General features: G+C 30.1%; 2 protein-coding genes across 2 annotated transcripts in view; one reads left to right on the top strand and one right to left on the bottom strand.

Moving 5' to 3' along the window:
* The window catches only part of LOC106056403 (uncharacterized), a 130,296-nt gene extending 120,518 nt beyond the window's left edge, over positions 1–9,778 (bottom strand). Inside the window, exon 1 of the mRNA XM_056020790.1 lies at positions 9,768–9,778. The gene's annotated coding sequence lies outside the window, so the exon portion shown is untranslated. The remainder of the gene's footprint in view (positions 1–9,767) is intronic.
* Positions 51–24,541, top strand: LOC106056322 (PH and SEC7 domain-containing protein-like). Its single transcript, XM_056020770.1, has 12 exons — positions 51–182; positions 4,512–6,217; positions 7,336–7,529; positions 7,634–7,692; positions 7,818–7,951; positions 8,774–8,876; positions 13,143–13,224; positions 13,385–13,613; positions 14,454–14,598; positions 14,985–15,128; positions 15,533–15,735; positions 22,979–24,541. Exons 2-12 carry the CDS (start codon positions 4,554–4,556, stop codon positions 23,058–23,060), a joined length of 3,039 nt encoding a protein of 1,012 aa, XP_055876745.1. The 5' UTR covers positions 51–182; positions 4,512–4,553; the 3' UTR covers positions 23,061–24,541.
* The last annotated feature ends 741 nt before the right edge of the window (positions 24,542–25,282 follow it).

Here is a 25,282-nt window from a genome sequence, read left to right as displayed (position 1 = left end):
TTATATATTTTGTTTGTTTTGGTTAGTCTAGTGCTCTTTTCTTTTTTTTTTTTTTTTTTGCGAGATTTAACGAGATATGCGATGGCGGAAGTCAGTGAAGCTAAAAAAATTTAGATCTAAGATGTTTGTTATTACTGATATGCCATGGTAGATCTTTACCGTATACTATAGGGACTCTAGAGGTATTTATTTGAGAAGACTTATAGTCTTAGATTTAGATCGATTCTAGTTTAGTCTCTAGAGCTAGACATTACTCATTACTTACTAGATAAAGTAGGTCTAAGTAAGTGACATTAACTAAGTTTAAGTCTAATTCTAATAAGTCGACTCTAAAAAGTTACTAACTAACCCCAGTAACTAAGACTAAGTAATAAGTTATAGTTAAGTCAAGTTAAGTAGAGTGACTTACTCAGTGAGTTACTGACTAGGAGAGGGAGTAGGAGATCTAGACATCTAGATCCTAGTAGATCTAGAATAGATTCATAAAAATTCATTAAATTAATTAGATTCAAAGAATAAGATTGAATAGATCTACTTATTCTACTATTCTAGAACTAGAATGAGTCTACAGTCTGAGTACACTCAGAATCTACTATCTAGCAATCTAGCCTCTAATAGGAGTAGATCAGTCACTAGAAATAGATGATAGATTAGAATTAGATCTAATTCTTAGATTATCATTAATCACATTATGATTAGATTGTGATTAGATCATGATATTGATATCATCTAATAATAGACTATAAATACTATAATACACTATAATAATAATAGGGTCTAGATCTAGAATCTAGATTCATTGACTAGAGTCTAGAATGTCTAGATCTACAGTACATCACCGACATCAGTCATCATGATCATCTATCGAGATCTAAATCTCTAATTGCATTAGTTCAGCCTGAGTTCATGAACTAAAGTCAGATTATTTGCAACACAAGATACATAAATATTATAAAGTCTGACTTTCAAAGAGAATTAGACCATTATTTAGTTATTAGATCTAGATGAATTACAGAGATGGGAATCAAAATTGGAGCATGTCTTTCCACCCAGAAAAATGTCATATATTAAGAATAACAAAATTAACTCCACTTATCTTGTTCATGGTAGACCAGTGACACAGACTAAAAACGCAAAATACTTGATACAAAATAAATGAAAAATGTCATTGAATCCCCATATTGATGAAACTATAAAAAAAAATCAAACAAAGCATTAGTCATTAGGGTTTATTACAAGAAATTTCCTTAAATCAAATAAGAATATAAAACTAAAATGTTATTTAACTTGGTTAGGCAGTTAATAGAATATATGCATCCTCTGTTTGGGACCCATCAACTCAAGAAAACATTAAGAAACTGAAACAGACACAAAATAGAGCAGTGAGATTCATAACAAAGGAATGTTCACACCTTTAGTAAAATCGCTAAATTTAGAAAGCCTTCAATATAGAATATAGAAGACTCAAAAGTAAAATAGCAATTATACATAAAACACTGAACAATAATCTTCAAATACAAATACAAAATCAAATAAAATACCCAGAAAGACACAAAGATAAAGGCTTATTCCTCCTTCCATATTCCATATATGCTAGGACAAATTTGTACAAATGCTCCTTTTTCCATAGTGCTATTAGAGCATGGAATGGATTGCCTGGGCTAGCCAGGAAAACCAGTAACTTGGCAGAATTTAGGTCATTGGTTAATATGCATGACCCATAGGACATAATCATCTTCTTTTTTCAAGTAACGTCTGTATTGTATAAGATAAGATAAATCTAGATCTAGGTTGACTAGTGTAGTAGATCTAGATTCTAGAACTATTTAATCATCTAATCTAGATTATCTTGATGATCTGACTCAGTAATGCCCAAAATACGGCCCGCGAGCCAGATCCAGCCCGCCAAGACGTCAACACAAAATGTCGAATTCCTTCCCTCTCCTTTTTTTAAAGGGAGTGGAAAAATGTATTTTTACCTACGTTTGTGCCCTCTTTTTTATCTGATGGATTGGTAACACGGCCTTTAACATTTGTTATTGTTTGAAATGGGACTCAGAAAGTATAGTCTACCAGAACATGATAATAAGCTTACATATTTGTTTTATAAAGAAGGCGTGGCTGTTTAAAAAAAACACCAACATAACAACAGCATTGCGAAACAAATATAGCGGCACTCTTGGTTTGAGCCCGCATAAAAGATTGGTTAAACTACATCTAGAGAATGGTGGATAGATGGGAATATTTAGGCCTATAAAAAAGAGACAAGAAAATGAGTCGGTTGTAGAGCTAGCTACAATGTTGCTCATATTGTAATTGGAGAAATGAAGCCATCTACTGAAGCGTACAAAATAAACTTCAAATATCCCATTAATTAATGTAAGTACTAGATCCATGGGTTTCTAATCAAATAGTTTCAGGTCAATTTCATTTTTGTACCTTTTGTGGCCCGCGGGTCGAATTAGGTTTGGCATCACTAATCTAACTCTATAAATTTTTGAGTATTCATGTATTTTTATGCAATGTTTTCTTTAATGTTCAAAGCAAAAATAAACATTACCAGTAAACTTTTAGTATCTAAAAGACAACAAAACACACAAGCAATTTATAAATACATGTTTATTAAACATTATTTTGACCAAAAAAATTGTTTGCAGATTTACTTCTCTTTTCCCCCAAAAATAATTTATATTAAGTATGCTCTCCCCTGCCATTGCTAAATCTATTTATAGTCTTGACTTTTGTCTAAATTTTGAACTATCACTGTGACATGTGTGTATGGCAGTTAGTCTTTTCTTTTGCACTTGGTAGTTCACCTCTTGCTTGATCACAAAATACTTGAATACCTACCTACCCCACTGCTCTTTGACACAGATTTATTTTAATCACATGTTGAAACTGTGCTACAGATCTAATTTTATAGACCAATGGATGATGAATTTATAGATGGCTTCATTTTTTTCTAGGTCTAGTCAATACAGAGATTCAATAATTCAAATGCAAAAAATCGCAGCGATTCTGCTTAACTTGTTCGCAGCTTTACTCTAGATCTAGTACTAGTATACTAGTGACACTTAAATATGAGTAGCATCTAGATTAGATCTATATCAATCAATCTACTTCACTATGATAAATCTAATCTATTTTTAACTACATTGACTAGATTTAGATTTTAGATCTATGGTCTCTACTAGTCTGTAAGTATAGAGTCTAGTCCTAACCTGCCTAGTATAGTGTCTATAGTCATAGTATATACATAGATTCTAGATTAGTATAGATCTAGAATATAAAATGTATCTAAATTCGTATCTTATCTAAGAATTCTAGCTGAAAATGAAATCATGAATTTTTTATGACTTGTCAGAAAAAGAAAGTTGAAAGATCATAAACAAGTTCAAGAGAGATCTACAACTAACTGTTTTGTCTAATCACTATTAATCACTTATGCTCTAGAAGTCTCTTATAGTCTCTTGACTATAGTAGAAAGTAAACTTTACTATTATTAATAGAAAAACTGCAGAAATAGTAGAAATTGACTGTAATTTCTCAACTTTTAGAGAGGAGTAAAATTTTGAACAGAAATGCATGAATTGGTGTGTTTCTTTTTTTTATTTTGAAACTTGAGTTAAAATGTAAGAAAATGTTGTTGTTTTTTCTTTTATTAAAGTGATTTTACTTGTTACACACAAATTTTAACACTTTAAGTGCAACTTCATCTTATCTACTGACTACCCAATCTGTGGCGATAGAAGTGTCATCATTTCAAGGAAAAAATATTTTCCAAAATGAATTTTTTGCTTGCACTCAATGTCCATGATGTTGTCATGTTTATAAAATAAAATACTTATTACACCCTGCCTGTTGCTGTCGCATCTGTGTGCATGTCATACCTACTCAGCTAAATCACAGCAAGTCATGCCCATTGTTGATGATTTTCTCTACATGGTTGAAAGTAAAATTTAACACTATATCAGCTGCATCACATATTCAATTGAAAAAGATTGTTTAAAAGCCTTGAACTAATAATTAACAAGCAATATATAAAAAATCCTTTTTAAAAAACAAACAAAACAAAGCTCGTCTAAAGGAGTAGAACTCCACCCTTAAAACTGTATCTATCAATAATGTACAAGTTACTCCCTTATTTAATATCAAACAAAATTATTAATTACCTATAATAATTATTTTTTATTTTTTTTAAATTTATTCTTGTTTTGTTAGGCATAATAAATAACTGTTTAAATTATCAACTTGATATAACGTGAACACATTTTTTATCAGACAGATAGAATCTAGTATATTAGATCTAGATATTTTTGAACTATTAATTTAAAATAACCATATCATACTTAACAATACTTTACATATAATCTAATAATTACTATTATTTTAGTAACCTTTGTCACTAGCACAGCAGTAGTTCATCTTTAAATTAAAATTTTTTCTTTCAAAAATTTGTTTAAAATGCATATTTTCAGAGTTCTATGATCCTTTTTTTTTTTTTTTAACAGATGAAATGAACAGATGTCGTATTATATTTATTAAAGTAAAATATGGCAAGTAGGGCCACAAAAAGCCCTTCTCTAATTCCATTGCCAGTAAGAACTCCATCTAGTCCACCTGCAGGTCCACATGTAACAGCGATCTTTGTTAAAGATATATCAGATGAGCAGAATTCATCAAATACACACAGCCCAAAACAGATAAGGTATAAAAAAGAAAATGGTAATTTAAGCAATGATAAACAAGATCATCTTCAGTCACCTCATAATACAAGTGGAAAGGGATTTGAAACCTTTCTTATGACAGGAGAGATGATAATTCGCACCAATTCTCCAGTCACTCAGAAACATGCACGTCTTGAGCCTGAAGTTAAATCAAAGGAAAGTCATATTCCAAGACTTGCACAAGGTGATCAGAAACAACAGCAGCAGCAGAAAGTATCTAAACCACAGCAGCAAAATAGTACTATCACTTCACCTAAACTCACATCAAAAATACCAGGACCAGTAAAAAGCCAACATCATCCTTCTTCACCAAATCAGAATCATATACCATTTGCCTCAGAAATGGCTCCAACTGTTAGTCAATGCAAAGATTTTCCATTTGTTCATGCTCCTGTAGCGGAAATGGAGGAGCTTTCCGATCTTTCTCAGTCATCCTGTTCTGAAAGTGAATTTGGTTTAGGAAATGGTTCTACCACTGTGCCATCGAGTCTTCCTGATTATCTAGCATCTTCATCCTCAGAAAACATTACTTTAAGGTTGGGTGAAACTGCAGAAACACTAGACAATAGCAATAGTAAGCCTTCAGATGCATTGTTTTCAGAACCACCTAGTTCAGGAGATAGTGGATTTGCTCTTGATGGTCATATTTCTGAGTCAGACCTTCGTTCTAACAATTATCAAGTTCTTTCTAAAGATGAGAATTTTGTATCTGATGAGACGTTAACAGACAAAGAAGACATATCAGAAAATAACTTCAGTGATGTTGGCAGAAGTGGAAAGAATGATATACAAAGACCAATAGTTGCTAGCAGCAGTGGTGAAAAGTTTTCAGTGCATGGTGGTGGGGAGAGACTTTTGGTAAGAACAAGTAAATCCCATGAAAATTATCTCCAGGCTGGAACAGGCATTGCACTTGTAAGTATTGATATTGAAGACAATTTAGCGTATTCTCTTGACACTTTGACTTACCATGATAGTTCTAATTCCTCTTTGGATAATGTAACATCAGAACCTGTGCAGACTTCTAGAAGTTTAGACAATTCTCCTGAGAAGAAAAATGAAAAGTCTACTATTGAAAGGGATTTTGTGATGGAAGATACAAAGCCTGTTAAGTTAAAACTTGTCAAGCAGAAAGATGATGAAATGTTCAACCACCACAATAACCAAATAGACTATCAAAGGTATGAAGCTAACAATTCTGGCAATTTCTCTTCAGCTCATCACCAAGCCACACCTTCTTCTCCATCTCAAAAGTTCATTGCTTTAGGTCGGTTTAAAGAAGAAGAAAAATCAGTCGGAGACAATATCTTGGAAAATCATTGTGGCGATCCTTTACAGCTTAGTGTTTTAAGTGACGATTCTGATTCTGATAGTCTCTATCATCAGCCCAGTAAAGCTGTTGATAGACCAAGTGCTGAAAGATTGGCTAAGCGACTGTTCAATCTAGAAGGGTTTAGAAAATCTGATGTTTCAAGGCATTTATGTAAAAAGTAAGTTTATTTATATTTAGATTGTCTGTTCTCAAAATGTAACTTGACTTAACTGATTTAATCCTGTACGCTCCCAGGGGAGCATAAGGCCGCAACCACACCTCTCTACTGAATTCGGTTCTGACCAGCTTTCTTCATCTGATCCCAAATCATTCCAGTATCCTCAGCTTTACTGATGAGTGACCTTTTCCAGGTTTGCTTGGATCTACCCGCTTTCCTCTTTCTTTGTAGTAACAAGGAAATATTTTTTAAAAAGCTTAAATAAGGGAAAAAACATGCACTTACAACTATATCTCTCAATAATGTAGAAGTTATTCCCCTTATTTGATTTTTAAAAAATATAATAATTACCAATATTAATTGACTAATTGGTTAATTTTTTTTTTTTTCATGTTTTGTTAGGTACAATAAATAATTGGTTAAAGTTTCAGTTTGATCATAGAAAATGCTGATTACCCCCTTCACAGGCAACCTTTCCCAAAGAAAAACACTAAAGGGTCCTGGGTTATGCAAAAAAAAAAGGCTTACACAAAATTTGTAGTCTTTACTTTTATAGTGAAGGTTAATTGCCTCATTTTGTAAAGTATCCCCTCCCCCTTTTCCAAAAAAAAAATACTAACATTAGAGATAATCTATTGACAGCAAGAAATTTTTTAAGTTACCCAAACTTTTTTTAAAAACAATTTTTGTCCAATCTTTGGCAATGGAATTAATGAAGAATTGAAAATCAAAATGTAATGCTAATTGAACCATCTATTCCAAAGATTCTAGATAGAAAAACACACGCCAAATGGGTTGACTTTTTATTTAAAGCTGGGTTGTTTGTTTTTTTTAAAGAATTTGTATATTTTATTCAAATCTAGTTAAATATCACCCTAATGACTATTTAAATATAACATTGGAACATTTTTTTTTTGTTGAGAAAACTAGGTTTTAGCAGTTTAAATTAGGGTTAACAAATCCATTATGCTCTATAATTAAATTGAAATGAGGACAATGACCTTAACTTATCTTTCTTAACCCAAGTATAATAAATTTTGAAGGATATCAGCTAGTTTAAGGTTTACATTGAATTTTGCCACGTGTTTCATCAGTTGCTGTTGTTTATCTCATTGTAGAAATGATTTCAGCAATCTTGTGGCAGAGGAGTACTTGAAATACTTTGATTTCAATGAAGATACTTTAGATCAGGCATTAAGAAAGTTTCTCACACAGTTTTCCTTGTATGGAGAAACTCAGGAAAGAGAAAGAGTTTTAGCACATTTTTCACGTCGCTTCATGGAGTGCAATCCTGGCTCTTTTAATTCAGAAGGTAGTGTTACTTCAAATTTAATTTAAAATAGAAATTTAAAGCTAATATGATATGATTTTATTTTTAACAATGAGTTTTTTTTTGTTTTTTTTTTTATGTTTTAGATGCTTGTCATACTCTAACATGTGCAATAATGCTACTCAATTCTGATCTACATGCCCCAGTAAGTTCATCTTTAATATCTAATTTAATTGTTTGTATTGTTATTATTGTTGTTTCTCTACATATTATTCATTTATTGTGCTTCTAATTAAAATGTTGTTTTTTGTTTTTTTTTTTGACTGCCAGAATGTGGGGAGAAGGATGACATGTCAAGAATTTATTGAAAATTTAGCAGAATTGAATGATGGGGAGAATTTTTCTAAGGAAGTTCTTAAAGCAATATATCAGGCCATCAAGAATGAACCCATTGAATGGGCTGTGTATGTATTCATATTTGTTTCATTTTAAGATATTTGTACACTGCTGTATGTTTTAAATATAAAGAATTCCTTCAGAAAATGTGAAATCAGCATTTATAACTGGGAAATACTAACACTCAATTGCTTCTTATGACGTTCTAGCTATGAGGCAAAGAGGAATGCCTTCAGCAAAGAAAAAAAATTATTATAAAAAAAAAAAAGTGGGCCCTTCAGACCTTGCAATCTATAGATGATGTAAAGGTAATCTGTTTCTATGGCTGATGGTTGGTTAGATTGTCATGTGGCCAGCACAACGACCAACAACCTTTACTTTCCCTAACTAATGTCAGGTACCCATTAAATTTGTTGGACTCTGGAACATTCTAAAAAATCCAGAAATTCAAATCCCAGCATTCACTGAGATTGGAACCCGAGACCCCTTGGATCAGAAACCAAGCACTTTACCACTTTGCCCCCATTACACTCCGACTATGCCTGTTGATTTGTTCCCAAGCTGTATATTGTTTATTTAGGTTGGAACACCCTCTTTCTTTTTTTATTATTTCAGTGATCTATCTTTTTTACCAGCCTTGATTTCTAGTATCTGTTTCACTGAATTGGAATGGCCTGCTCTTTTTCCTCTTCTCTCTCTATTTTTCTCTCTCCTGCAATCTCTTTCTTGTTTGTTTTTTTTTGTTTTGTTTTGTTTTTTTCATCCTGCGCATCATTATGTTCTCTGACATAGACAACTATTTAAAAAATGTTGACTTGTCATTTTATGTGATGAATACACATCTGTACTCCATTATTTTGTATTTATAACAAGTATTCTTATTTACCTAGAGATGAGCTTCCTCCAGAATTAGAAGGAGTACAGTTGCAAGATTCAATGCAGTCTGTTCCAACTCCCTCACCACAGTCTCTGGGTAGTAATCCATTCCTTGAGGTAAGACTTATTTCAGAAATGTAAAAAAAAATGTTACTTCAACTGTTTTTTGTCTCAGATTACAGACAACAGCTAATACAGGTTTTCATAAAGTGTACATGCATCAAGAGAATAGATTAAATAGCTTTTGGTGCCTGACACATATAATCTCCTGGAGGGATCATGTCTCCGACCAGGACCTTTTAAAACGGGCCAATATGCACAGCATCTATGCTTATCTGACACAGAGAAATCTACGCTGGCTCGGGCATGTCACTCGCATGCCAGATGGAAGAATCCCTAAAGACATCCTATATGCTGAGCTTGCAGAGGGAGTCAGACCCAAGGGCCGCCCAAGACTAACCTACAGAGATGTCTGCAAGCGAGACACAAGATCCACAGGCATCAACCAAAGTATGTTCGAGGAGACTGGACAGCATGGAGACAGACTGGACGTGCTGGTACGAACTTCCCTGAGTGCAAAAGAAACGAAGCTGTATCAGTCAAGAGAAGGAAAATGAAAGCTGCCCTGTTAGCTAGCCTATTACAGATGCATATACAGACATGCCTACAGTCCCGCATTATGTGGAACCGTCCCGCAAAATCATCAAAAAAGCTCACATGTTCCGCCGTTTCGCATTCACGATTTTTTGTTCCGCCAAGTCTGAATTCAAACACAAAAAAAAAATCTGTTTTTTTCATTATTTATTAATAGTGCGAAATGAAAATACTGAATGCAAAATAAAGTATATATATATATATAGGTCTGTGTTTATTGTTTACATTTCATCTCCTGGACCCTGCTTGTCCTAAATTTACGAAGATATGGTTGAGTTAGATCTAGTCTACATCTAGGTACTAGACTCCAGATCTACTGATCTAGTAGTCTAGGTCTAGATACTAGATCTAATCTTAGAATCTAGTAAGTGCTAATAAGCCAAATGTTCCATTTAAATCCCTTTCTTTTCTCGACAATGGCTCTACTCTACTAGACTAAATCTATTTTTAGTCTATTCTGAGTAACTCATTTCTCAACTGAACTGGTTTCCAAGTAAAATCTAGGAAAAGGATTTTTAACAAAAATACGTTATTAAAGATCTAGATCTAGACCTAAATGTAATTAATTAACTTAGACACAGTAAGGCTAAGACTGAATAAGGCTATAGTATAGATCTACTAATTAAAATAATTACATTTTTAATTTATTTACACAGTTTCTAGAAGTAGGACTAGACCAGGTGACTACCACTAGTCTAGAATCTAGATTCTAGATAACTAGTTTTTACTAGATGTCAATACTAAATCTAGATCTATCTAGACTAGACTAGAAATAAGGGATAGATCTCTAGATTCTAGATCATTTATATGTATCATTATGTAATAAATTTAGTTCTCAATAAGTCTATAGATCTAGACATAAATATTTAGATCTATAACTATAATATAATTATTATAATCTGTGCTCTTAGACTTAGAGGACGTATTAGATGTGGATCTAGACTAGAATCTAGTACTAGTAGACTAGAGAAAACATCTAGAGTGACTAGAGTAGAGCCCTAGAAAAGGATATGTAAAATCCTAGAACACATAATATGTAGCAACATCATAAACCACCTAGACAAACATAATGTCCTCACACCATGCCAACATGGCTTTAGGAAATATTTATCATGTGAAACACAACAAATAGGACTAATTGATGATTTTTCAAAAGGTTTAGATAATAGTGAACAAATAGATGCTATCTTACTAGATTTTTCTAAGGCTTTTGACAAAGTTCACCACCATAGTTTGCTTAAAAAATTAAAATATTTTGGCATTAATGGTCCACTGCATCTGTGGATTAAAGATTTTCTGATAGGGAGAGAACAAACTGTAAAAATAAATGGCTCTAAATCAACACCGATAACAGTGAACTCAGGTGTACCTCAAGGAACAGTCTTGGGTCCACTACTATTTTTAATTTACATAAATGATTTACCAAATTGCATTAGTTCAGGAACAAAAGTCAGATTATTTGCAGGCGATTGCATAATATATAGAACAATAAACACAAGACACAGATATTTTACAAAGAGAATTAGATGAATTACAGAAATGGGAATCAAATTGGAGCATGTCTTTCCACCCAGAAAAATGTCAGTTGTTAAGAGTAACAAAAAAAATTAAAACAAATTAATTCCACTTATCTTATTCATGGCAAACCAGTAACACAGACTAAAAACGCAAAATACCTAGGTGTTATAATAAATGAAAAACTGTCATGGAATCCACATATTGATGAAACTACAAAAAAATCAAACAAAGCATTAGGATTTATTAAAAGAAATTTCTATAAATCAAATAAGAACATAAAACTAAAATGTTATTTAACCTTGGTTAGGCCAATAATAGAATATGCATCCTCCGTTTGGGACCCCTCAACTCAAGAAAACATTAAGAAACTGGAACAGACACAAAATAGAGCAGTGAGATTCATAACAAACGAATATTCACATTTGACTAGAGTAACACCTTTAGTAAAATCACTAAATTTAGAAAGCCTTCAGGACAGAAGGCTCAAAAGTAAAGTATCAATCATACATAAAACACTGAACCATAATCTTCAAATACAAAAACAAAATTTAATAAAATACTCTGAAAGACACAAAGATAAAGGCACATTCCTCGTCCCATATGCTAGGACAAATTTGTACAAATACTCCTTCTTCCCTAGTGCTATTAGAGCATGGAATGGGTTGCCTGAACTAGCCAGGAAAACCAGTGACTTGGCAGAATTTAAGTCATTGGTAAATATGCATGACTAAATGCATGACGCGTAGGACGTAATCATCTTCTTTTATAATATCAAATGTTGAAAACCCTTATCATCTATCCACTTTTAGTGGGGCCAGTGTCAGTGTGGCTTGAAACCCTGTATACTAATAATGACTGTCTCGTCAAGAAGATAAAGAGAGTTGGTATGAGTCAAGATGTGAGGAACTAGAGATTGTAGCATGAGAGGCAGTGCATGAGTTGAATCACTTGCACAGCTGTATACTTCCAGAAGATCATTGAGATACTACATCAATAACTACAAATTTTTGGATGTTAAGTAGAGTATATATATATATAATATATGATTGTGCGGGGCCTAGTCAAGGTGAGAATAAGGATAGTAAGTGAAAATTAAGATTTTGTATTAGAAAATAAATTCGGCTTTGCATTTTATTCATTCTTTACTAAGTACAAAATTGCGATCAAGTTAACTTTATTTTATGAATCTTGCAACCTATGGCATATTTTTATGCCAGTGACTATAAAAGTAAATATGGTATTGGTTATGGGGAAAATTTGTCCGATCATTACATTTTATTACATGAAAGCTAACATTGCCTTTTTTTTACGCGCGTAGGAATGACGTTTTCCATTATGAATGACACACACAAATGATAATTTTTTCTATTTTTCATGAGATTTTTATGAGTTTTCAGGAGATTTTAATTAATGCAGCAAATTTTTCGTATATAATTTCCATTATAATTACACATAGAATTAGCGCGGGGCCTATGAAAGCGCGGGGCCCACTGCATAGGTTGCAGTGGCCTAAGACCGGCCCTGTGCTGCACAGTTCCATGATTGATTGTTATGTTATCATGTAAACCATCCACTGCAGAAGACAAACTTCAGCACTGGATATCTCTAATGGTGCAGATCACAGGTCTCACCCGTGGTTTCACGATGACTGGGTGATGCTTGTGAAGTTACTATGATGAACAATGAAAAATCTCAACAATTGTGATGCAAAAAACTTTTATTTTTGTTGAAGTAGATATTATAACAACATTAGTCACCATTATGACTGGAAGACTTCAACTTGTTCTTTGCGTTATGTACATTTTAATGTACTCAATATTACTAAATAAAAAAGTATATGCATGCAAAAAAAAAAAAACACCTTAAATCTTCAAGGTGTTTAAAACATGTTAATAGATTCTTCCTAATATTTCCCATTTTGTTTTCAAGCAAGCATTTATGTTATACAAAAGCTGTATAGATATTCTGCAACTACAAAAAGATTACAAAAATCATCATTTTTCTATTTTAATCATAATAATGGTCTCATTAACTTGGAAGCTACTATGAAATTGAAAGCATGATAAACTCCTACTGCATTGAATCATTGTTTTGAGAAAGCAATTATTGTCTTTGGATCAATAGAAAAGATTTGTTTTCTTCTACTTGGTATCTTACTTTCTAAATGATTTTGGATACACAGATTAATTTAATTATTTGTATATCTTACAGGTTCCAGATCCTAATAAAACAACAGAGTACAAAAAAGGTTATGTTATGCGGAAATGCTGTGTGGAACCAGATAGAAGAAGAAGTAGTTTTTTTGTTTTTTTAAGTTGTGTGACTTTATAATATATTATAATATAATATAAAGTTTTGAACTAATTTAACAATTATTTTTTTTTAAGTAAAAAAAAAATTAGTTATGAAGATTCTAGTTTTATTTATCATTTTTTAATCATCTTTTTCTTTAGCACCTTTTGGGAAAAGAGGATGGAAAATGCTTTATGCTGTCCTAAGAGATATGATTCTTTATCAATACAAAGATGAGCATCAGATAAAAAAAGGTCATTTTGTAGAAAGCTCACATAACGCAATTCGTATTCATCATGCATTAGCTACAAAAGCCACAGATTATACAAAAAAGCAGCATGTCTTTCGATTACAAACAGCTGATGGTGCAGAATATTTATTTCAAACAGGGTGAGCAAAATAGTAAATTTTTGTTAGAAATGTAACCTATGGTAAACTTTTTTCTGACTCTCTAAGAAAACTATTCATGCACAAAGCTTTTCATATACAACGGAATAAAGCTGTAAACATAGCTACACGTGTGAAGATAAATGCTATTGACTTTACATTAAAAGTAAATAATAAAATGCTGGTGTTTTTTTTTAATTTTAATTGTATTTTTTTTTATTGTTTTAAAGATCTCTTTTTTTTGCTGCTTCAACAAGAAATTAAAAACTTAACCTGCTCAGTTTTGCTAATTGCTAAACTGTTTATATATCAAGATATTGTTTTTTTACAAAGTAGAAATTAGTAGTTAAAAATTAACATTTACATTGTGTAATACAGCTAGATCTGGTTAAATATGAGTTGAAATAATTAAGGGTTAAAAATTAAAAGAGGCTAATTAGGATTTTAAAAAAATAAGTAGTGATAATCTAGAACAAATACACTAAGAAATAATAGGTCTGGATCAAAGCCTTTAGTTTCGATGTTAAATTACAATATTTTTTCTCATCACTTAATCACAAAAGAATTGATATACAAAGATTAAACTTTTTGATTGATTGGCAATGGTAATGTGAGTTGGTTATGCAGGTCTCATGTAATAGCTTATCAAGTATTGACTTTTAAGTGATCTCTTTTTGAAATTTACATATTTTCCATTGAAAACTTCCTTTCAGATTTTTTTGCAATATGCTTTTTAAAAAAAAAATTAATTAATAGAACTATAATTATCCCTTTTTTAAGACCTTAGTAGCCATTATTCATACTGTAAATTTTACTTTAAAAAAATTCTTTTATTTTTGTCAGAGACAGCAAGGAGTTACAAGAATGGTTGGATACTATTAATCTGGTGGCAGCTTCATTATCTGCTCCGCCACTTCCTGGTGCTGTTGGATCAAAGGGCAAATTTCAGCGTCAACTTTTACCATCCACTTATACTCGGTTAAATTTGGTAATTACAAGTACAGAAATCATCCTTACTTTACTTTTTAGAGCTTCAAACTGTTGTGATTTGTTCTCTACTATATAGAGGCTAAGGGCGGGGGTTCACCCAACCTGAAGGCTTATTATTCAAGTCTTGGTAGTAGTCTTTCTTTTATTTTTGTTCTACGCTGGCATGATCTGATTTTTCGAATTAAATTGGTACCTATCTTGAGATGGGAAAAGTAAAAGTGGTTAATATTTGTGCTGACTCATCTAAACTGTTGAGTACAGAAGAGGATGAGCAATCAGTGCATTTGATAGTTAATACAGAATAGAGAAGAAAAAAAAATTATTTCAGACTTTTTTTTAATCTTCAAGCTATTTCAAAAATCAAATATTTGATTGTTTATCTAGAGAGAACAATTACACAGCCATGATACAAAAGTCCAAGAACTTGAACAAGAGCTGCATTTCCACAGAGCAGCAGCTCCAGAGAAAGGGGCTAAATCTTCTGTCATTCAAGATTATTTAGATAAAGAGATATATTTAGAATATGAGGTAAGTGAATATATTAAGCATACTTCAACAAATATCACCAATGTTTCTTCTTTTTTATTCTACATTTAAGCCCTGACATAGTTATAAGCCTCACAATACAAAAAAGTAATGTTTAACAGTAGTAAAAATAGAAGTTCAAATCTAGAATATTATTATTGTGCACTTGCTTCTTATTAAATTTTGAATTAAGAACATTTTAGCTAGCATTTGATAAAGTTTGTAAATTTTGGTTTCAGGATTTATAAAAACTGAGTTAATTAACCACCATATATAACATGATGTTACTCAGAAGGGCTTGAGAATTTTTTTAATGAAGATAAAGCAGTCTCAAAGATGCTTTTTTTTAATAGTATAATTTTTATCATGACTTAACATTAATTTTAGTGTCTTTTTTTATTTTTCAGTTAAAAAGGTTCAAAACATATAGTTACCTGTTGTTAGGTAAACTATCAGCATTTCCTGAGCTGGAACCTTCCTTAGTGGAAACAACTATTGGGGAGTATGAAGAGATGGGGGCAGGGCCATCCAGAGCCATGCCAATGCAAACAGCTATTGCAAAACATCAAGGAGGTGTAACCAAGCCTGTCCAGCGGAGCCTCTCTGATAGGTACAGTTATCGGGCTGCTATATATCAAACTGACCGCATTGAGCATGACATGGTCTGACAAAATGAACAATATAGACTGCTTGAAGTCCTTTTTTTTTAACACTGGGAATACTTTTAAAATTGAAGAAAAAAAATTAAACAAGAAAAAATATTTTTGTATAAAAATGACTGTTAAACTCAAAATTCTCCAAAAAACTTTATTTAAAAAAAAAAGATAAGTTATGTGCTGCCATTGGTTGAAACGGTTTTAGAAGCATTTGCATGTAAAGTGTCTATTGCTTTGTTTAATGACTTACTAAATGATTTCCATGCTGCCCCGCTTGAACATGAGGTTGAAGTAATTGGTGAAATTTTGTTGTAAATTATAATCACCTCAGAATGTATATTTTTATAGTAATGCTTAGAAGACTGTAAGATGTTTTAGAAAACTATGTGGGTTAGTTATAAAATGGTTTTATTGTAAATACCTTAAATTATTTTATATTTTTCTTGAGGATTTTTTTTACTAAATTTATTTTCAATACTTTTTTTAAAGTATTTTTTGTGACCGGAAAAAAATTCATTCCAACTAATCTGCTATTTTATTAATGGTGTTTTTTTTTTTTTAATATTGTTAAGTGATGCTTCTGGACTAACATAGTTTAAAAAAAAGTTTTAATTTTTGTGTATGGCTCAAGAATTGGCTGATACTTGTTTCATTATCTATTGCTTCCATGACCATGTCATATGCGATTGGATAGTTTGATACATAGTGGAACCTATGTGCATTTTCTGATGCATTAATTAGTTGACAGTATCTATATTTGCTTTGGGTCTTTGTCACAGATGACAGGAGGCATGTATTTTTTCTTTGATTTAATTTGTATGTATGCAGGTTGTTTTCCACTCAATCTAATTACATCTCTAAGTTTAGATAGATTTCATTGACTCTTGCATATTTTAACTTATACAAATGATTTCCATTTGTTTTATTAGCAGTTTTATTTTATAATAAGCTTTTTAATCAATCATTTGAACAATTTTGAAATATTTTGCCAATTCTTTTTCTCTTTGTTTTATTTTTTAAAAAAAGAAGTACAAGATGGTATAGTTGTTTCCTTAAGTAGTTTATATGGTCTTTAAGGTTTTTGTCTTTAAAAAAAAACATGTGTTAGCTACGACTAAGTGCTTTGATACTTTCTCAAAATATCTCCAACATTTCTTACCAAACTACTTATACAGACTGCTATTGTTATCACCTTGAAATGTTTTTTTATCCATAAGTTATAGATTGTCTACCAGTATTTAATTAGATAATCTAACTACATTGGTTGTTGCATACATTCTTTTGAAGTAAATATTCTCTTACTGCAATCAATGTAACACTTTTTAAAAGGTATTTCATATTTCAAGGCTTAGTTTTTTCATTATTATTTATTGTGTAGGTAGGGAGGTGGCTCATTATGCCTATTCAACCTTATGTATATCTCACTTCCCATTAGGTCTTATTCGCATGCACTCTTCAAACGTGCGTGCAGCTTGAAATGACCATGCTCATCTAACTGCTCACATTTTGCTTCCCTGTATTAACAGCTAGCTTTTCACTCGTTATGAACTTGCACAGCTTCAATTGAAACAATGGTGCTCAGAGGAATATTTTATTTCACATGTATCTCTTGGCTCTTTGCAAACAGAACTTGAAGCTTGATTGTATTAGTTTTTACAAACACTTAGTTCTAGGTTTAGTCACTTAAAGCTGTACCGGTATTATTGATATTGGTTTAAACCTTTTTAGTTAAGAACTTGTTATCTTTATCTAATAACCCTATTTATTCATCTCACCAACCATATCATAGGATCATTTATCTTAGTTTCAAGTCCATATCAATAACATTTTTCTTTGACCCATCAGTTATTACTTTTATTTTTGCCAAGTAATATTTACAATTCATGATTTTTTTTTCAGTTGCTGTTTTTTCACTTTTATAGACAATTAATCACTATAAATAATATCTTAAATAATAAAATATATACCTTTTACAATATATTTTGGCCATCTAAAAAAAAAAAAAGGATTTAAAAACCCAACATTTTCGACTTGATATATGATTTGAACATGATTTCAAAGTTCTTTTCTTTTATGATAAATTACAAATACTCTCATAAATAAATTGAAATTCATAATTGAAATACAAAATTTTCAGTGTAAAGCAGCTTTAACAAAATCTGCTAAATTACAATCGACCTTTTTTTTTTAAAAGCAATAACATGTAAATACTTTTTTCTTTTATTTAATTATTCATTTAAAATATAAACTTACATTGCTAGTATTTATAATTATTTAACAAGTACAAGTGTTTCATGTAGACTTACTTGAGAAATCTCAACACAATTGAAAGTCCCTCTAAAAAAATGTAAGTGTATCCTATGTTTTACCAATGTACTGTAAAGTTTTGAAATATATTACTCTATGCGTTCCTTCTCCACATCCACTTGATTGACTAATGTACAGTTTATATACTGTGTACATAACCCATGGTCATGACCTTTTTGTTAACACATTAAACTATTTGATACCTTCATGTACTGTTCATGTTAATGTTACTACTATCAAACTTTTTCATACTGTTCAGGAACCATTAAAGTTTCACATATACTTAGTGTAGATACGTTTGAAAGTGACTTCATTTGTGAACATTTTACATTATGTTTTGTTGTGTTCATTTTTTCTTTATCCCCTTTTTAAAAAAAAAAATTCTTGAAGAAACAGACACATTAAGTAGATTTACTCAATCAATCAATAGTACATGTCTAAATAGGCTAGGTATTGTTTTTTTTCTATAAAAAAAGGAGAGAATGTAGTTTCTGAGCTTTTTTTTTTTTTAATCTATGTATTTTAAATCAACCAAAAATAAGAGAATATGAAAAAAAGTCAAACATTTGATAACATATCAAGAACTGATTTCAATCAATAATTTGATTAAATATAGCCTAACCTAGTTCTGTTGCCTCCTATGTCCTGGCTGTGGGTTCGAATTAGATATATATATATATATATATATATATATATATATATATATATATATATATATATATATATATATATATATATATATATATATATATATTATATATATATATATATATATATATATATATATATATACAGCTAGACAAAATGCATCTCTTCATTAATTAAACTAGATAATATATTATTTTTAAAGGAATCTTTATTTTAAATAGCAATCAAGAAAAACCAACATGCATGACACATAGGACGTAATCATCTTCTTTTTGTGTGCTTATTGAGATACGTTATGTTCAGAAATAAATAGAATAGAAACTACATTCAAAATCAAGTGATGCCAAAAGTTATACAACTTAACATTAGTTTTGGACCATGGTAGTTCTCATGTTTCATGAAAAGTACCCTTTCAGGTTCTTTTTGAAATTTCAGCTCATAAATACTATTTTAATCAATTTAGGGCCATAGCCATTTTTTATCACTTATTTGTTTGTAGCCAGCAATCATCTTTGCAATGAATTTCAGCTTCCCCTTTTCATGGGTTATGTATAACAATTTTTAAAAAGTTATAGATCATCACACATTTCATTTTCTCACAATTGCAATGTTTCATCTACAACCTGTAACAAGTTTGATTGCTAATCTGGACTTCGTAGATAAAACCAAGGTTGGTAGTGTAAATAAGTTATAAATGCATGGTACCGGTATTGAATTACACTATAACATTTTCCAACTTTGTTACTTTATAAATTCACATCAAATTTAAACTTGCATCAAATAAACATTTGTAACAGACCATGGTAAAGTATTTTATATTTGTGTGAAAGTTGGTTTTAATTTGTCTTTTATTTTTTTTTTATTTCTGTTATATAAAATTTATTACCACAGGGAATATGTTTTATGAATTCAGTAGCACAGTGACAAACATAGTCAAGAAATATTAAAGAGTTAAATGGAGATTATGCAGAGGAATTTTATACTCTGGGTACATTGCACTCACAAGTTTCCCCAATACTTTTGTTGTCTCACTATATTCGCTTCTTGGAAGCTGTTATTGTTTCTGCACAGTCAGGGCATACTGGCCTAAAGAATCATTACAAAGTCATTTTGAAACTATGTTGTTCAAAAATCATTGTTCCAGTTTAAAAAAAAAAGTTATAGCACACTTGACTTAGAAGTATTCGTATTTACAACTCAAAATGACATAATTTTTAATGTCATTTTAACAAAATTGGTATATTTGATTACTCCAAAAGACATTCCTAGCTTTTTTTTTTCATTATATTATTTGTACTCAAAACACTAATTAAGCTTAAAAGAAGTTTTCTAAAATCAAATCCCAGTGTTAAGAAGTTGTTTTTTTAATGTGTTTTGAAAGTTAATTTCATGAATTTGTAATTAATAAGAAAAAAAATATTTTTATACTAAACTTTTTATGTCTTTTCATTCATGATATCCGCATTATTTATTTTACTTTTAATGAATGCTTTACAAAGATTTGTTCATGTTGTGATTGCTACACTTGAATTCTAGTCGAATGAATTAATTGTATTCTACATTGTGCTGTCAGTTTTACCAAAAGTAACCTCCTTGAAGTTCAAATTATAGTTCTTAAATATGAACAGTGAAGAAAAGAAAATAACATTATCAAACACTTTATCATATTTTTAAATGGCAGTTAACACAATGTTAACAAAATCTCAAACTAAAACAAGTAAATTTGTGTATTCTAAATTCATAATTCATTTCAAATTCTAGCCTAATAATTCAGTACCTACAGCTGATTTTTTAAAAATTTGTTGCATGTACAGCATTACATATTTATACTTTTAAAAATACATTTATACCAGTATTCTTAAAATATAAATATGATCAGACCGGCGCTAACAAATTATCTGTCTTTGGTACATTATATTACTTTTTAAAAATACAAAGAAATAAGTGTAAGATGGAATTAAAATTATAATCCTATTTAATTGCATATTGGTTGTGTTCAATGTATGATCAAACAAATCAAATATTATAGATGGTGCAAACTTTCAAACAGCATTTCTATCAAGCTACAGCCTACACTTCTATTTTCCTGTTTTGCTTATTATACAGTCGATGAAAGATCACACAAGCCTGATTAGAGCTTTCTCCATGTTAATGTAAGATAAATCCATTATTTACAAAATTGGTGGTTGCATCAAATGGACTTTTAAAACCAAAATTTTTTGTACACAAGCTTATTTGTTTGAATTATCGTTTTCGATAATCAGCTTGATACCTTCAGTTTTCATTGCTAGGACAATCCTTTGTTAATTTTGACAATAATAAAGCCTAATCTGTTCAAACAGGAGTACATAACTGACTTAGTTTAGTGCTTTTAGCTAGGAGTAGAGGACACTTCTTACTTCTATTTTTTTTTTTTTTTACATCTTTTGTTTTTATTTAATTTCTATTTTGTTTACAAGCTCTTTAATATTTCTGCTAGCTTAAGCATCATATGAAAATAATGTATAACATTCCTAATAGTACAAAGATGTTAATAGTCATCAAGTGGAATAACAAAAAAAAAAAAAAAAAAATTAATGCATACAGTAGCTATTCCTTTGGTTGAAATGTATTTTATTTCCTTAAAACAAAACCAATTGATAAATCTTCCAGGCTGTGACTAATACGGTAACATTTTCTTTGAAAAATGTGTTTGTTCACAAAGCCTTTTTCAAGCTTTGTTGGGTAAAACTACTTCAATTGGATCAGATCTGCACATGAAATTCCTGTTATTTTTCTCTAATGCTTAGATGTAACAGCTTAGAATGTTTTCTAAGCATTTAATGCCAGTTGAGTATCCATTTTAATTATTATGGCATCAACTTGAACTTTTTTTTTTTGTTGTTGTTTTTTTTGCTTTAACTTCTTTATTTTGATGTGTTCCAATTTGCCAATAAGAGATACACTGCTTGACTTCATTTGTTCTCTTCTGTTGTGAGACTATTTAATGTCCCCTTATTTTTTTTTACTACATTGACACATTGATATGAATGTTTCAAGTGTAGTTGTTTAACCACCTGTTTTGTAGGCTCTTTGGGCACAGACATTTTTGATGTTTTAAAATTCGTTGTTTTTTTTTTTTGTTTTGTTATTTTATTTGGACTAAAGTCTTTGAAACACTTCAAAGATTTTTTTTTGAAACTGTCCACAAATCTTAAAGCAATAGTTATGTTTTCATAATTCCTATTTTTTACTTATCATGATCTAAAAATTTATAAGTTTATAAAAACAACTATTGAATTTTTTAAAATGTGATTATTGAAAAATAAAGATCTGATGAAGGATTATGACCTAGGGTAATTAGCATAATAGCTGTGCTGTTGTGTACTGTATGGTAGTTCCTTCTCTTGGTTTTGTGTGTATATATCTACATTATAAAAAATAGTGTGGAATAAACAAAAATAAAAATGAAATTTAGCTAGCTTTGTTGTTATTTGCTTGTTCAATATTATTTTGTTTTGTTGTATTTTTCTTAAACTAAAAAAAATTCAATTTCATTGCCTTTTGTTTCAGTGTTATTCTGTTTAATTTTTTGTATAAATTGAATTCATCAAAGTGAACTAAATGAAAACGAAACTCACATTTTATCTGAATATAATTAGCCTAGAAGTCTACATACAAATTAGAAAAAGAAGTATTATTACTTTAATAGTAAAAATAAATTATATTAATTGATTTACTGCTTCATCATTTGGACAAGGTGAGTGCTGATTGTTTCTACAAATGATCTAAAACATTGGTCACATTGATGCTAGAATATGACAAAAGAACTTTACAAAGTGTCAAATCTTTTAAAAATTGTAAATGTGTTTCTAGATTCCTTTCATTACATACAATGGCAAAAATAAATAGTTTGTATATAATTTTTACATAGGTTTAATTTATTTTTGTCTTATTTATAATGCATGTGAATTATTGCAATAGCTGTTGAGAATAGAAATGAAAATAAAGGTATTATTTAGAGGTCTGTAAGCCTTTTAGATTAACCTGGCTGCATCAAAATCAACTCACTAAAAACTGGATTAATGACATTACATAACATACTTTTTCATCAATAAAAGTTCATTCATCATTAGTGACTTCAAAAAAATTCATTTGATATTATGTAAGTTATAGCCAATTTAACCGGCTAAATTATTTTACATTAATGGCAATTCAACTATGTTTTAAAGAATATTCTAAATAATTTTTTTTTATTCTCAGTTTCCCTACAGATTTAGAGGGCACACCAACTTTACGACGAGCTCCAGTCATCAACACTCTAACAGAATGCACAAGAATGTGAAGAGGAAATATTTCATGTTTTAAAATATTGTGATCAAATCTTTTTAAAAAGTGAACAGATATCTTTTTATGTTTTTATTTATTACCAATACCAGTTTAATGCAATACTACTCTTATTCTACCTTCTATCCCATAGTTTTAAAGCAGGGATGTGATTCACAAGTAAAAAAAAACAATCTTAGGTTTTTCTTAAAATAAAGGTTATTTCTTTAAAAATATTTGTGCTGGTTAAGTATGGGAGACTGGTAAAGCTTTCTTAATTTAAAATATGTTTTGGCATTCCTAAAAAAAAAAAATAAGTAATAATATCAACACTCCATTTTGTAATAATGCAATCACTTTGATACCTTAAGAAATTTTCTTAAAATTGTTGGAAAGTAATTACTAAATTTTGAGATACTAACAAAATGGTGCTTTAAAAAATTTTAAATGAATATGTGTATGTTATTCTTTTTTAATTTAAGGGGAAAAAAAGTATTTTTCAGTATGGTGTACTTTTTTTTTTTTTTTTTTAAATCTGTATCTTATTTCTTATCATAAAAACATCAAAACTTTGGCAATAAGAAAAATGTTTTGTTAATTTAAGAAGAGTAGTGATCTTTTTTTTTTTATTTCTTGGCAACCACACAATGTAGGCATTTATAAATACATATTTGTTGTTCATTGATCTTTATTGTTTTCTGTTGTTTGAAGAAAAAAAAATTGTACATTTATGCAAGTGTTCCTTTGCATGGGGTGGGAGATATAGTTGGTAAAAATGTTCTTGTTTATATGGGTACATGCACTTCTATAATAAAAAGGGTTTGTAGGGATAATTCTTTGTCATTTTTTTTTTACATCAAATACCAGTATTAGGAGGTCAAATAATGTGTAATATAATACTTTTTTTTTTCTTTCAATTTTGAAAAAAAAATATTCTAAATTGTATTTGTAAAATTACTGGTTTTAAATTAACCAAATTATAAAATTTATTTTTCACAATATTTTTATTTACCGAACTGGTATATTCAAAAAGATTTCTGTTTTTTTTTTCTTAAAATTATAGTGTTTTTGTTTCAAAAGTACCAGTATGCTTTAACTATATCAAAGTTGTTTAAAAAAACTAAAATTTGTATTGAACATATAAGGGAGAAGAAATGAATAATGAATGCAAAGGTATCAAAGAAAAGAATATAGGCCTACAACAGTTCTGGGTTCCTAGTTAGTGTACTGTTGCAATATTATGTAGTTTCATGCTAAATTATTAACTTCAAGTGTAGTGGAGAATTGAGTTTTTATTGGGGATGCAAGGATGTTCCATCATGCAGATATTGAAGTAGCAGGACAGATTCAATTGATATCGAGATATAGCTAGTACCAAAGCAGTTCATCTCTGCAAATAATTCAGCACTAACTATCATAATATGAATAACTGTGTTGAAGAAAGCAGTTCTATTTAATATTTCATTCACTTAATTAATTTTATAACTACCCGGTATAACATTAAAGAAAAAAGGTAATTGATAAGAGCAACAGCTCTTTTTAAAGGTTTTGCTGAATTCTAATAGCTTAGTAATTTTACATTGGCTAATTTGCTTCTTCCACAAAATGACTTAAGCATTTTTTTAGTACCATAGTTATTTTTCACATGAAACAAAATTGATCGACAACCATAATTTTAGTTTGCATTTAAACAATCATTATTTATGAAGCATGCATTTGTTTAGGTAATTTAGGAAGTTTTCTCAATTCTGAGCCAAACTTTAAAAATCTGAATGGCAGGGAATAGTACAACTTCCATCTGTTCAAATAAATGTAGAGCCTTAAAAGTACCAATCATCTTGTGGTTTTCAGCTATTCCAGGTAATCAGACATGGAGAATATAATAAATTAACCTACAATTCTGCTTTTGTTTGGGATGCTGGTTACAGCTCATATAGCTGCATCCTATGCCAATGTAAATAGAAATGACAATTATTCCATAATATGAACCAACCCACCCAACTCCTCATCCCTGTTACAGACCAGTCATCATGGTGCACTAGCAATGGTTCTTAAAGTTTTGCTATGTTTTCATTAAATATGTTTAATTATTAGAGTTTATATTTTTTGAGACTATATTTTATGCATTACTACTGATATTAAGATATGGAATATTTTATTGTATGTAAATAATGTTGTAAAGTTACAAATATGGTCTGTAACCACTATTATACTTTGTTATGAGAAAAATGTTCTGGTATA

This window comes from Biomphalaria glabrata, chromosome 2 (genome assembly GCF_947242115.1).
Source record: "Biomphalaria glabrata chromosome 2, xgBioGlab47.1, whole genome shotgun sequence".
Taxonomy (NCBI): Eukaryota; Metazoa; Mollusca; class Gastropoda; family Planorbidae; genus Biomphalaria; species Biomphalaria glabrata.
Note: the sequence above shows the minus strand (reverse complement) of the source record. Positions and strands in the feature narration are given on the sequence as shown.